The following is a 14,625-nucleotide window of genomic DNA, read 5'->3' on the forward strand; positions in this document are numbered from 1 at the left end:
TTGTTTTTTCCCTCATGTCATGGGAAGGCATTTGATGGCTTCGTTATCCAGATAAAGAATGGCAGGGCAGAAACCTGTGATTCTTTTGATCTTTCACTCCTAGTCCAAAAATGGATGTTGTTGGGGCCGGCCCCACGACATAGTGGTTAAGTTTGGCATGCTTCACTTTGGTGGCCCAGGTTCGTGGGTTCAGATCCTGGGCCTGGACCTACACCACTCGTCAGCCACACTGTGGCGGGGACCCACATAGAAAACAGAGGAAGACTGGCATAGATGTTAGCTCAGGGTGAATCTTCCTCAAGCAAAAAAAAAAAAAGAGGAAGATTGGCAACAGATGTTAGCTCAGGGTGAATCTTGCTCACCAAAAAAAAAATGGATGTTGTCTGCATCCCAGGCAACCTGAAGTACAAAGAAGGGCACGGGGCACATGCCAGCTAAGTAAATCCCATTGAAAGAACTTTCCTTAAAGCTCCATCCAGTGATTGCAGGAACTTCTTTTGGCCAGAACTTACCTCACATGACCACCTCTGGCTGTGTGACTGATTTTATTAGGCAACCAGAGCTAAGCTAGATATTTACTTCTTTCAATTTAAAGCTAATTCCACTAATAAGTATCCCAAAAATATGAGAGTCCAACTATGTGATTTTTTTATTGGCCAAAGGATATTAAAAGTTACAAATTATTATTTGGAATTTGTGTTGCCATTCATTGAGGAAAGACAGGATGTAATATACTAAGGTTATACTGTTATCTATTAACTAATATTTGATTTCTTTTTAATTAATTCATTCACTCATTTGTTTATACCTTAAAAAGCAGTTTGCATATATTTCTACTTGCACTCTTTTTCCCTCCCTCTCAAGTCACAGTTACATACATTTCTTTTAAGTTATAGAAATTTTTTAATGTAATTGGCAGTATAATAATCAGGTCCTGAACTGCATTGTACAAGATTGAGTGGTGGCCTGCATGTTTGGTTCAGGAGAAAAGCTTGTAGAATATAATATTTTAAGTATTTTATTTGCTAAATGTAAACCATATTAAGATATCAGTTTAAAAATGCGGTGACTATCAGCATTTTTCTTATAAATTACTATAAATATATCCTTGAGATTCTTAGAAGCCATCTTTTGTGTGTGTGTGTGAGGAAGATTAGCCCTGAGCTAACATCTGTTGCCAATCCTTCTCTTTTTGCTGAGGAACATTGGCCCTGGGCTAAGATCTGTGCCCATCTTCCTCTATTTTATGTGGGATGCCTGCCACAGCATGGCTCGATGAGCAGTGCATAGGTCCGCGCCTGGGATCCAAACCTGCGAACCTCGGGCCACTGAAGCAGCGTGCACGACTTACCCACTACACCACGAGGCCAGCCCCAGAAGCAATCTTTTAAACACCAAAATGAGCTGTAATTTTTTTTCTTATTGTGAATTAAAATTCCATATAACATCACTGTCAGCTTAAGTAGGAAGACATTGGCTAGTTTATAAAGGCAATTTGAAAAACAAGAAAAATAATATGCAATTCAAAAAAGTTTTTGCACAACTGATAACATTGGCATACATTATCAAATAATTAGTGTGGAAAGAAAATAATTTTAGCTGCATGTGTTTCAAGTATCAGAATAATTTAATTTATAACTAAGCACTGAAAAGTCTTCCTAATCTGTTTATATTCCTAAAGAAAATTTTTTAATATACATGGTAGAATTTTTGTCCAAAAAGCTATCTTAATGATGTTTTATGTCATCAATCATGTTTGCTGAATATCTTTACTGTTCTATCACCCTCGACTTCTTCTACTACCAAAAGAAAATTTTTTTAATTTCACATGTACCAGGGTTCTCAGTATGTTGTAATTCTCATTAGGAATGAGAACTATTGAGTATATTTTTTGTTTTTTAAGTTCTATCCTTTATATAACAGACTCTGTATAAGCTAAGCTCCAAGGAGAAAACACTTTCTAGCATCTACTTTCTATATATGGGACTTTTTTTTTTTAATTTCTGCAGGATTGCTAGAGATGGGAAGGAAGGCTTCAAAACACCCATTAAAATTTTTATTTATTGTCTGAAATTCCTTAAATAGTTGAACATTACTTTTAAAAGCATTTTGAATGTCCAGAAAGATAAAAGGATTTTTATAAACAAATTCCTTGGCAGGAGCTACATTATGTCCTATATATTTCAGGCTAATAATAAGGGCTTACAGTGGGTCAGTGTGTCATATCCCAGTGGTGTCTAGTGAGATGGAGGGTTATCTTATATGTCAGCTCGCTAACCCTGTGAACAGTTTTAAGCGGGCAAGATAATGGGACTGAATTCTGAAATGAGGGTTGGAATATACTGGAATATTGTTACATGTGAGAACAATAAGTTTTTAAAATAAATGTAGTCACCTTTTGACATCATTAGGCATATTTGATAATAATTTTTAACGGGGTATATTTTAAGTGGGTAGATTGGGTAGAGTATGAAGTGAATCAAATATATAATTGTATGTTTAAAGAGATAAATTAAAAAATCACAAATTCTACCATGCACAGGAGACTTTTATTAATAGAAAGCTGCTGAGCAAAAATGGAAACATTTTGTTCTTCTCTATTATGATGACTGAATTAACATTACCTAATATTAGTAAGGTTTCAGCTTCTTAATTGCTGTTTGAGGTTTTGAGTGTAAAATTACTTCTACCCAAACACAGGTGCGATTAATGTAGAAATCTTTAAAATTGCATTGCCTTACTATGGTTCCAGGATAGTATCTTCATAACCCCTTATATGAAATATTAATGCCTCTTTTAAAACCACAAATTCTTTAAAAGATTTTTAATTCAGTCTTTCTTTGTATTTTCCTGCAAAGTCAGTTTGCCAAACCGAAATATGCACTGAATTTTGAGAAAAGTTTGTGTGCGCGCGTGTGTGTGTGTAATGAACCTTAAGAAAATATTTATTTTTAAATGTAGATGTGAATTGCTTTATATGAATTAAATAAGATAATCCACATGTATACTATGGTGGCATATAAATTAGAATTTTAGAAGATGTATAGATTCTGAGTATAATCTAAGTATATTGTAGTGGAATGAAATTATAAAGTTTTTTACACCATCTTATGCACATTTTGTTTATTAATTTGGCATTTACTGTTATAAAAAGCAGGGCTTTATGCACAATGGATTTCGCATAAATATATGTTGACCTATGCTTATTTTCTTGACACTTATTGTATTGCACGCATCAGAAATGAGTGATTTAGGAAGGCTTTGGTCAGCCAGCAGGGGCCACTCACAGCTTGCTACTGAAGCTGGGCGGCACACTGCAAGTCTTACTTTAATCGCTGTTGGCCGTCATTCTGAGCTGGTTAATTTTTAGATTCTTACTCAAAGAAAATTATTACCATGGAGCAGTATGGAAAAAAGTTGTTGCTGTATTTGTTTTTTAATTATGTAGTGATTAATCTTTTCTATTAAAGCGCTGAGATCATCCATTATTAGTGTATACCAGAAATGAGAATTTATGCACTTAATAATTAGAAGTATGTATTATTGTCCTAATAGGCCAATAATTCTAAATTCTTAATTATTAATGCTGACTTATTTTAACCAGGAAAAAAACTGTTTAAAGTGAAGATTTAAAATAAGTACATTATTTAGTTTTAGATTAAAAACATAACAATTGCTAATGTCATATATATACATAGATGTGTGTGTGTGTATATATATATATATATTTCTAAACCTTCCTCAGTTTAGTGTAATTTGCATTTTGACAATTCTTTTAGAGCAATATATGTGCTACTATTCCTTGAAAACGTACTGAGATTACTTCCAGATTACCTGAAATCTGTCTTCATTCACTACTCCATGTGATGCTGACAGTGAAAAGGTTAGCATCTCCCCTTTGACATGTAGGATTCCTGCTAGGAAGGCTAATCCCCAATTGAAAGGAAAGCCTTGGGCTTCATGTGCTTTATTTCCTGTGATTTTTTGATTCTTTATGAAACTTTTCTGGTTTGGAGATGTAATCTCGCATTTACATTGATATCTGGTTTTGAAGGAAAAATAGTCCAAGTTCTCTAATTTTCCAAGTTCCTTCACATATTCTCATCATGGAATGTTGAGATGTTTACTCCTTTCTAGTACCATTTTTCAATTCTTGACTCGTTTGGCTGTAATGACGAGTAGTGGAGCCGTTTGTTATTCTCGTTAGTCTGTCCATAACACGTGCTGACACCCCTGTTTGAGCCTCCATGCTCACTCTTGCCTATATTTAAAATAGCCCCATAGGTTACCCTGGAGTCACAAGTAAGGACCAGAGTGTCCTTGGATGATAATTCTAGGCTGGAGATTTTCCAAGAGTATATTCTAGATTCAGGCCAGTGTGTCCTGTGGCAAATCCCCAAATACAGAAGTCACTTGTTTTGGTGTATTGTCTCCCTTGTGTAGCCCCCTATAGAGGGAAACATAGTAGGTTGTGCATAGGGCAACTTGGGTTCAATTCCAGCTCTGTTCAGTCTTTGTGATCTGGGGCATGTGACCCTCACCTCAGTGTTAGTTTCCTAATCTAGGATTTGGGAATAATCTTGTGTCTTCACTCTAGCCATCTTGCTTGTGAAAACACCTCATAAACCAGCAAGTGCTATAAAGAATAAGAGTGTTATCATTAATGACAATAATAATACTTCTACTTATTGTATTAATTCTTGATGTATCTTGGGTGGTTGTTATCATCACTCACGATGATAACATCCTTTATCTTTCTTTGTTGGCTTATTCATGCTTACATCCTTCCAAGTATTAAAAATTGTGTAGTAAAGGGACCGGCCCAGTGGTGTAGTGGTTAAGTTCAGCAAACTCTGCTTCAGCAGTCCGTGTTTGCGGGTTTGGATCCCAGGCACAAACCTACACCACTCATCAAGCCATGCTGTGGTGGCGACCCACATACAAAATGGAGGAAGATTGGCACAGATGTTAGCTCAGGGCCAGTCTTCCTCACCAAAAAAAAAAATTGCATAGTAGAAACAGTGCAACGGTGTGGAACTCTTAACCTTGACAAACGGAAAAATCATCAGATTCACCCCCTGTGTTATATCCACTACAAGATAATTTAGCAAGCATGAAAGTTATGAATAGTAGATGCCACATAGATCGTAATCCTAATAAGAGCTTTTTCCTCTAAAAGATGTATTTATGTGAGCTCTTCTGATAAGAGCAAGATTGTTTGTGAATATTAGTATATTTAAAGATATGAATGATGATAAGAAGTTGGTGTGTATTTCTGTAATGTTATTAGGTTTTATAAAATCCCAAACTTCGAGGCATTTTCTTAGTTTGAAAACTAAGTTATACTGTAAATTTAGTACAACAGTTTTTTAAATCTCACGTAGTTCATTTGTTCTCAGAAATGGTTTGTCTTCCTTCCTGAATATTCCTTCCAGGAGGACATTGTCTAAAGCTAAAAACTCCTGGTAGGTAAGGTCTTATAGTGACCCGTCCCTAACATCTGACATCTTACCAGGCACACATCAGGCATTCTGCATGCCACTATTACTTTTTAGTTTCTTGTAGCCAGTGAAGAGGATTTTTCCTGGTCTGCTATATAAATCCACATTTTACCTTAATAGAAATCTAGACAAATGAAGGCAAAATCTGAATTATCACATGAATTATTTACTAATACATTTAGTCTTTAAAAAAACACCTTAAAGGGCCGGCCGGTGGCATAGTGGTTGAGTTTGTGCATTCTCATTTGGCGGCCCGGTTCGCCAGTTCGGGTCCTGGGCGCAGACCTACTCACCGCTCATCAAGCCATGCTGAGGCAGCTTCCCACATAGAAGAACTAGAAGGATCTACAACTAGGCTATACAACTATGTATTGGGGCTTTGGGGAGAAAAAAGAAAAAGAAGAAGATTGGCAACAGATGTTAGCTCAGGGCCAATCTTCCTCAAAAAAAAAAGACACTGTGGATTTAGAGGAGTTTCTTAACTCGGGACTTTATCATGACATCAAAAAGATGAGCTGAATGTAACAATATAACTAAAATCACCCAACTGAACAGAACCGTATACCACTTACCATATGGTAAATTTAAGCATGATTTTGTATACACAGTAGGTAACTAGTAAATATTTGTTGAATTGTGTCAAGTTAGGGCAGTTTTGGGTTCAGAACAAGGAACTATGAGTTATGCCTAAGAAGCTGGAGAGAAGGATCACATTGGAAAGGAAGTAAGGCTCTGGTTAGGGAGGGCTCTGATTGCATTCCTCATTAGTTTTAGTTTTACTTTCAGTGTAGAGCTGGGGATGGCTCTGGAATGAGAAACTTGACATGTGAAAAGCAGCAATTTAAAAAGTTGAATTTGGCAAGTTGGTAAAATGGATTGGAGCAGGGAGAAAGAAATTGCATACAACTCCCTTCTCAGAGGTGATTTTTTTCCCCTTATTCCTCCTAAATCAGATAACTACTTTGTCTCCCTTTAATCTTGTGAATGATATCCATTTATGCTACCTGAATTGTCATTTTTTTGTATTTGCTTTAAAATTAATTCTAAAGTAATTTTTACTTTTTTATGTGTGTTGCTTGAAAAGTAATTTTAATGTTATTTTCTTGAATGTTTTCCATCCCCAAATAGATTGTGCTTGTTGTAAATTGTACCATTCTGTAATATTATATATGAGAATAGATGACACGATGAAATATTTTATTAATTCTCCCAACTAACTTGTAACAGAACGTGTTAGAACACCAACAGAAAACTCAGGAGCCCTCGTTTGAAATACTTTTGGAGAATCTTCCTTTATTCTTCTGCATGGGGTTAAAAGATAAATGTTTCACACATTCATTTTAATAGCCATGAATTAAAATTAATTACTGGAAAACATTTAGAATATTATTTTCTTGGGCTTGTTTTTTAATGAAGATAAACATATAGACTAGCAACTATAATAAGTTTCCGTCCACCTCTTTGCTCTCCTCCCCTGACTTCCTAACCCCAGGGTTTAATGTCCTATTTTTAAGCCTGTTCTTGTTGAGTTGTTTTCCTTAATATCTGTCACAAATATTTGACTGACACGTTTGTGGAAGGTACCAGGGGGCCTTCATGCAGGGCCTGCTAAACTTGAAAGGCTTGTTTCTTTCTTCAAAGAAGTTGAGTCAAGTTAATAATGGTCCTTCCACTAGCAGGAAACTTCTGGGTCTTGGCAAACTGGCAGGGAGGCTCAAGCAATGTCTCCCTATAGCCTGGAGGCTGGGCGGATTTGATTGGCCAGTCTTTACAAAACGGAAAGGCCTTCTTTTGAATGACAGCCTGCCACTTTAAGTGTTCGTCAGTGTGGGCACTGAAGCAGAATAGCATTTGGAAAGCAAATAAAATATAATTGAAAATGAGAGCAAAGGTGAAGGGGAATGGCTATACTAGAGGGAGAGAAGAAAGGATAATGGTTTCTTGTACTTAGATGAGGACATAAAACGTCATTAATTTACAGAAGGAATCTTAATCATTGAGAATATGAGTAGGAGACCATCCATACTGAACAACCTCTTTCTTAATCCCATAAGACCATTGTGTCTCGGATAAGTTTACCTGATTTGGGAAGTAATGTAGTCAACTATCTAGTTGTAGAGGAATGGGATGGAATGTATGGGCTTGGTAATAGCAAAATGGAAATGAAATACAAAACCAACTGTTCTGTTTATCTTTTGAGAAAAATCATAAAATTGATGTCAATAAGTCAGTGACTGCAAGAATAAATTATTTTAATGTATCTAATGAACTTGAGAAATAGATATTTTGTCATTGATATCATTTAGCTAAATTTCCCATATATTGATATTTATTGACCTTATGAATTTTGATAGTGGTGCTTGTACATCTGTTATTAAATTTTCATCTAATACTACTACATTCCCATTTTCTGAGGTTGATAACTTGATTGTAAATAACAATAGCAAAAACTAAGACCCATGTGGTCTTTTAGCATTATAGTTTATTTCACAATCTAAAAAGGCCAGAAGTAGACATAAACAACGTTATCTAAAGACAATCCATTCCTTTCTATCTTTGAGTTTTTTTTTAATTTAATAATTTGTGTAATAAACATAGGTGATGAAAAGAAATATACCTACTTATTTACGATTGCAGTCACTATTGATGCAGTAATATTTAACAAATGAATCATAAGAATTCCGGGCATATAGTGTGACGTCTGAGATTATCATCGGTAAATATTGGCTAATTGCATGAATGATTGTCTCCAGAGTTTTAACAAATAACAAGAATTTATTGTGGATATACTGTTTCTCATGAAGAATAGAATACCTGTTCCCTATCTAATCTTGTGGAATAAAATCTACTTTTTCTAACAAATAAACTTCACTATGTGAATATTTATTGGATATTTAAAGAGATCTGGTTGTTTTTAGTTTGTGATTTCTTTCTAAGACGTTTCTGGAATAACTGGAAGGCATATTTTTTGGAGAATAAAATAATCTCCATGCTTAATTGTTTACCAGAAATTAATACTTTGATCTGAATGTTTAAAATTGCTTCATTTTATTTTTATGTATAAAGATTATCTAACTCTGAATTATAAAATTTTTGAAAGAATTCTATAAGAATGTTTCCTGACATTTTATAATACTTTGAAGTATCTACTAATAATCAGTCACGTTAAACACATGTTTTCAAGTTTAAAATACACTGGAATTCCAGTAAAACACTCCTTTCCACAAGCTGAATTCTATGTTAAGGTCTATTCTCAGATTTTCAGTCAGGGAGTCTAGTCACTAAAGTACCAAAGGTTCCCATTGGAAGAACATTTTACTCCTGAGGGACATTGACTCTAAGAAGATCATCATGTATGGATCTCTGTTGTTTTATTTCACTTAAAAAAATTCTAAATTATGCCTGTTTGCATATCTTTAAAAGTAAAACAAAAACTGACTTGAAATAACAGCAAAGGATATTCACCTCTGTTTTTTTAAAAAAAACGGGCCATGTACTAGGTAAATATATAAAGTCATCTAAATATCTGCATTTCATACTGTAAATCTTTTGTGAGTTAATTTGCAGCAATTGAATTGAGCTTATAGTTTATATATATATATATATGATTTGTGAGAAATACATAGTATGATTATTTCTGACTGGAGTGAAAGCTTACATTTGTATTGTGGTACAAATTAGTTACAAATTCTGTTTTATTTTATTCAGTTTCATTGTTTTCATCAGGCAATTTATCACATGGGTGTATGTGAAATTTCTTCATTTATTAAATTTCAGATTACGTGTTTCAAGCCAGAGCAAGACTTAAACATTTATCCATAAGTATAGCTTCAGGTAAACAAGCAATTTTAGCCCCGAAAATAGCTTCTGCTTCTGTCAACATGTTGTTTATTCTTTCTCTGAGATAAAAAGTTCAGTTTTCTGATATTTGTACCAAGATAAAGTCAGTAAACAAGATTAATATAGTGTGGAAAAGGTTGTCAGCAGCCCTGGCAAAGGAAATAAGTTGCCTGTACATAGAACATACTGTAAACTGAATAAAAGTGTCAGGTCCACCATGAGATAATGTGATCATGAACCTCTAACAAAGCATGACATAGGCACAGTCGGCTTTTCTCATAGCCACAGTGGAGAAAATGGATTACTGTATTCCAGGGATACCCACTGGAATAGCGTGAAAACCTCATTTTAAGATGAATGCAGGATGTGGTCCTGGAGTTGAGCCACATGTTTACCTGTGGTGCTCAAACCATAGGGTTATTAATGTCATCATCTGTGCGTATTTGCAATTTTTGCATTTCTTGGAATTTCAGAGTGTATACTGGCATCCTTGTTACACAGGTTATACAAGAAGAAATAAATTTTTGAAAATGTTAGTTTCTTTTCATGGGCATTTTTCTGCCTCATCATGCCTTTTTTGATTCTATACTTTAAGTGGCACTTCTATAATTATAGAGAGATTTTTTTTTTATTATGACAGAGCATAACTTAAGACCTTTTGTTGTAAGTTTATGTCTTGTCAATTGTGTTGGTAGATTCATTCTTGTATGGTGCTGCTTACGTTCCCTTTGAGAACTCTCTATAAGACAGGAAACTTGTGAAAATTTTTTTTAAATGGGAGTAAGTTACATTATGAAAACAATTTTTTTTTTTTTTTCTGGTGAGCAAGATCGGCCCTGAGCTAACAACCGTTGCCAATCTTCCTCTTTGTGCTGAGGAAAATTAGTCCTGAGCTAACATCTGTGCCCATCTTCCTCCATTTTATATATGGGACACTGCCATAGCATGGCTTGATGAGCCGTGTATAGGTCCATGCCTGGGATCTGAACCTGCGAACCCCAGGCCACCAAAGCAGAGCACGCGAATTTAACCACTACGCCACCAGGCCAGCCCCATGAAAACAATTTTGAACCTTTAATTCTTTATCAGATTTTAAATTTTATTTAGACATAGAGGAATAAAATATTGTTCTTTTAGGTGAAATTACATTTTGTTCTATATAAATACACAGATAATTCCTGACTTTTTGGGAAAACTGTAAAAAGGACTAGTGACTACTTCCTTGACTTAACTTTTTATATGCATTTAAATGTGTACGTTATAATGCATGTTATTTATATTTAGGAATTAACTACAAATACATTGATCCTTGGAAATATCATTTGCTCAACACCAATCTAATAAGTGAACCTCTTTTTATTCATCTATGATTAAGTATATGTGCAGGTGATTCGTATTTGGAAATAAGAGTTGGTGGTCTAGTTCTTAAGAAAGAACATTTTTCTATTATAGAGGTACTTTTAAAATAGTCTTAAAATTCTAGCAGAGGAACTACAGTAGACCAAAACAAGTAGAGCATTCTTACCAGGAATTAAATCATACATTTGGACTGTGCGATTTTGCTTACATTTTGAGAATTAATATTATATTCTCCATTTTAGAGTGGATGCCCTCAAATGGAAATATCCCTATTATTCACCGTCTTTTTAGAAGCTCATCTGTGACTTATTTTTTGTTTTTTTAACTCTCCCTTGCAGGTGACCACTCCTGGGCCCGTCAGTAACAAGAGGATGGTTCACTTTTCCCCGGATTCTCATCACCACGAGTGAGTTGGCACTGTACTCATATAACCTTGTTGCTGTATTCCACATCTCTCTTTGGGGAAATTGGTAGCTATTGCTAGTAAAGGTGATTTAATTTGTTTCTTTCTTAAGAAAGACTAACTATCATACACCAGTGACAGTTGTGCAGGACCGATTTCAATGAAACCCATGGCAGAAATTTGAATAAAGGTTGTTAAATACAGATATTCTATTATTTGTGATAAAATTTGAAATGTATGCATTATTGAAATTCATATATTATCTTAAAACATTTAAATGTTCATCACATTAAGTAGCATCAAGCTCTCCTCCTCCTCCATCCTGACTCCCTTCCGCCCCCAACTCTTTCTAAAGCACTAAAATGAAGAGTACTTCATTTTTTCTCATTATTTTTTTTCTCATTATTTCTCTACTCTCTGCTCCTGCTCCACAGGAGCTGTGAAGGGACCAGAATGTATTTCCATTTAGCAACAAAAGGAAGAGACTAATTTACTAAGTGATTCCAAAAATTGAGCAGTTGAGCTTTGACTTGGGTGAATTATTGAGTGAATTCTAGATAGAATAGATGCTAATTCTATTTCCAAATACATCTTTGTTGGAATAGCTTAAATACGTTATCTATGGTGGCTCAATACCACATGTCTCCTGTGAAGTTGGTTGAATTTGAGAAAGGCCATAAAGTATGGAAAGACATGAATTAATTGTTGAATGAGTTTTTTCTGGCAAGCAATCCTATTAGGATCCATTGGATCCTGTTTTTTAAATCCACTCCTTAACAAATATAAAACAGAAATTATTGTTCAGCTATAGCTTATTTAATATAAATTATTATATAACTTATGTAATACAAAATATTTTTATTTAGAGAGGTTATTATTTTATATAGATATTTTTATAGATTATGATATCATAATCTTCCCTTTTAATAGCTTATTTCATTCATTTTTATTGTCCTTCTGTCTATTGTCCCTCAAACAGAAAGAAAAAAGAAAAAGAGTAAAGCATTTATTATCTCAGAATGACAACCAAAAGACTTGTGTATTTTCTTCTTAATTTTCTGTTCTGATATAAAACAAATCTCTAGCAAGTAGATTTGAGCCATTTTTAAGCCAAAAACTGTATTTGGTAACGACTGTAAATGCTCTGAGGACGTGGTATTATCACCATTGTAATCCTATGCTAGCAGTGCCTTGTGGACAGTAGATAGCTGTGGAGTGAATGAAGACATGAAAGTGTAAATTTAAAATAGGACAAATTGGATAATGTCAACTGAGTATTGCTTCTCAAATTAGCATGTATGACCCTGGTTGTTTTCTCCTGACGTCTCTTCCACACCAGTCTCCCAAGTGGTTCTCAATCAGTTAAATAAGATTCTCTGGGGGTGAAACTCAAATGTCACTATTTTTAGAGTTTCCTAGTTTATCCCAATGTGTTTGATTACCATTCTATCAACACTTGGGACCAAAATGGCGTCATTTTACTCCCTCACATCCTACATGCTGCTGGTCCAATTTCTTCAGTATCTCATGCTGACCCTATCTTTTCCACTTCCTACTCCATTATTTTAATTAAAGCTCTGTTATCTTTTATATTCTTATAGGACCCTAGTGAATCTTACTGTCCCCGTTCTCCCACTATTTCAATACAGTCACTCATCCCATAACAACGTTTCGGTCAACAATGGAGTGCATGTACAATGGTAGTCCCATAAGATTGGTACCATATGTCCTAGGTGTGTAGTAGGCTATACCATCTAGGTTTCTGTAAGTACACTCTGTGATGTTCATACAACAACGAAATCGCCCAACAACACATTTCTCAGAATGTATCCCTGTTGTTAAGTGACACATGACTATACATACCACTTACTTCTACTACTCAAGTTCAGTTCTGATCCTTTTATTCCCCTACTTAAAACTTCCAGAACTGCCTTTTGCTGGTGGAGAAAACTCCTTGGCATATCATTAAACACCCTCCACAATCTGGCGCCAGTTACCTTTCCACCTTATCCCTTCTCTCTCGCTCCTAACACCTATGGTCCAGCTATCTGGTCTGCCTCTGTTCCCTGAATATAACTCCTACTTCCCTCCCCCCTTTAGCCTGGGATACTGCTCATACATTCCGTCCTACCCATATTTATCAAAATCCTGTTTGTTATTCAAGATGTATTAAAAACCATCTATTTATCAGAATGTACTAGGTTCAAGTAACAGAATACGAAACTAACAGTAGCTTAAACTGAAAGGTTTTGTTGGGTTTTTTTCTCACATAAGAAGTCAGGAGGAAGGCAGTTCCAGGGCTTGTTTAGCGGCTTAAAGATATTATCAAGAGCCAAGCTATTTCTGTTTCCTGCTTTATCATCTGTATTAGTCTCCCAGGGCTACCATAACAAAGCGCCACACACTGGGTGGCTTAAACGACAGAAATTTATTGTCTCACAGTTCTGAAGGCTAGAAGTCCAAGATCAAGGTGTCAGCAGAGTGGGTTCCTTCTGAGGGCTGTGAGGGAGAATCTGTTCTATACCTCTCTCCTCACTTCTTGTGGTTTGCTGGCAATCTTTGCTGTTCTCTGGCCTCTGCTGCATCACCCTGATCTCTGCCTGCACGGTGTTTTCGCTGTGTATGTATCTGTTTCTGGGTCCAAAGTTCTCCTTTCTATAAAGACACAGAGACAGATATATAAGGACATTTTATAAGGTCATGTTGGATTAGGGCCTACCCTAATGACCTCATTTTAAGTTGATTACCTCTCTAAAGACCCTATCTCAAAATAAGGTCATATTCTGAGCTACTGGGGCTTAGGACACCAACATACCTTTTTTGGAGACTCAATTCAATGCATGGTATCATCCTTATCTTTTTTTCTTATGTCCTCATGTTTACTGCCGCAGGCCTATACTTTCACATATCATGTCTGCTTTCAAGGCAGGAAGAAGAGGGAAGGACAGTGCTAGCAGCTCTCCAGAAGAAACAAAATTCCTTTCAAAATCACTCGCCCACCTTCCCTTAATTCTCATTGGCCAGAACTGGGTTACTTGGTGACCTGTAGTTTCAAGGGAGTTTGGGAAAGTGGGTATCTAGCGGAGTTTTAGATCAGTCATGATTGATTACTTGAGTTTGACACTTAGTTGCCCCTAACAAAATAAGGGTAAGAAGAGGATACTTTCGGCTGGGTAGCTGCTAACAAAATTTGTCATATTCGGCTCATTGACATCTCAACACCTGCACACTCTCTTCTCCCGTACATACATACTTTGTGGAATATCTTTCCTGCCTTTCCCAAAGGAGACCACTTCAGAATCTCAATTTTACTTTATCTATCTCAAAATCTCATCCAGGACTGCTGAGTGACATGAAATTTTAATCAGATCTGGCTATGGCTCCTTGTAGTATGGTGGCCTGTAAATTAAAGGTGCCTGCATATACAATATAAAATTGTGGAGAAGGCAGGCTATTTCAACAAAAGCTCCCATTCAGGAAATGGAGCACTTAATACTCAGCAGGCCACAACACATATATCCA

General features: G+C 35.6%; 1 protein-coding gene across 2 annotated transcripts in view; it reads left to right on the plus strand.

The window, feature by feature from the left end:
• GPATCH2 (G-patch domain containing 2) overlaps window positions 1–14,625 on the plus strand; it is a 182,921-nt gene that overhangs the window by 96,845 nt on the left and 71,451 nt on the right. For both annotated transcript variants that reach the window (XM_058533694.1, XM_058533695.1), the window contains exon 6: window positions 11,039–11,106. In XM_058533694.1, coding sequence (XP_058389677.1) covers window positions 11,039–11,106 — 68 coding nt within the window. The remainder of the gene's footprint in view (window positions 1–11,038; window positions 11,107–14,625) is intronic.

The sequence above is a fragment of the Diceros bicornis genome, chromosome 38 (genome assembly GCF_020826845.1).
Source record: "Diceros bicornis minor isolate mBicDic1 chromosome 38, mDicBic1.mat.cur, whole genome shotgun sequence".
Lineage (NCBI taxonomy): Eukaryota > Metazoa > Chordata > Mammalia > Perissodactyla > Rhinocerotidae > Diceros > Diceros bicornis.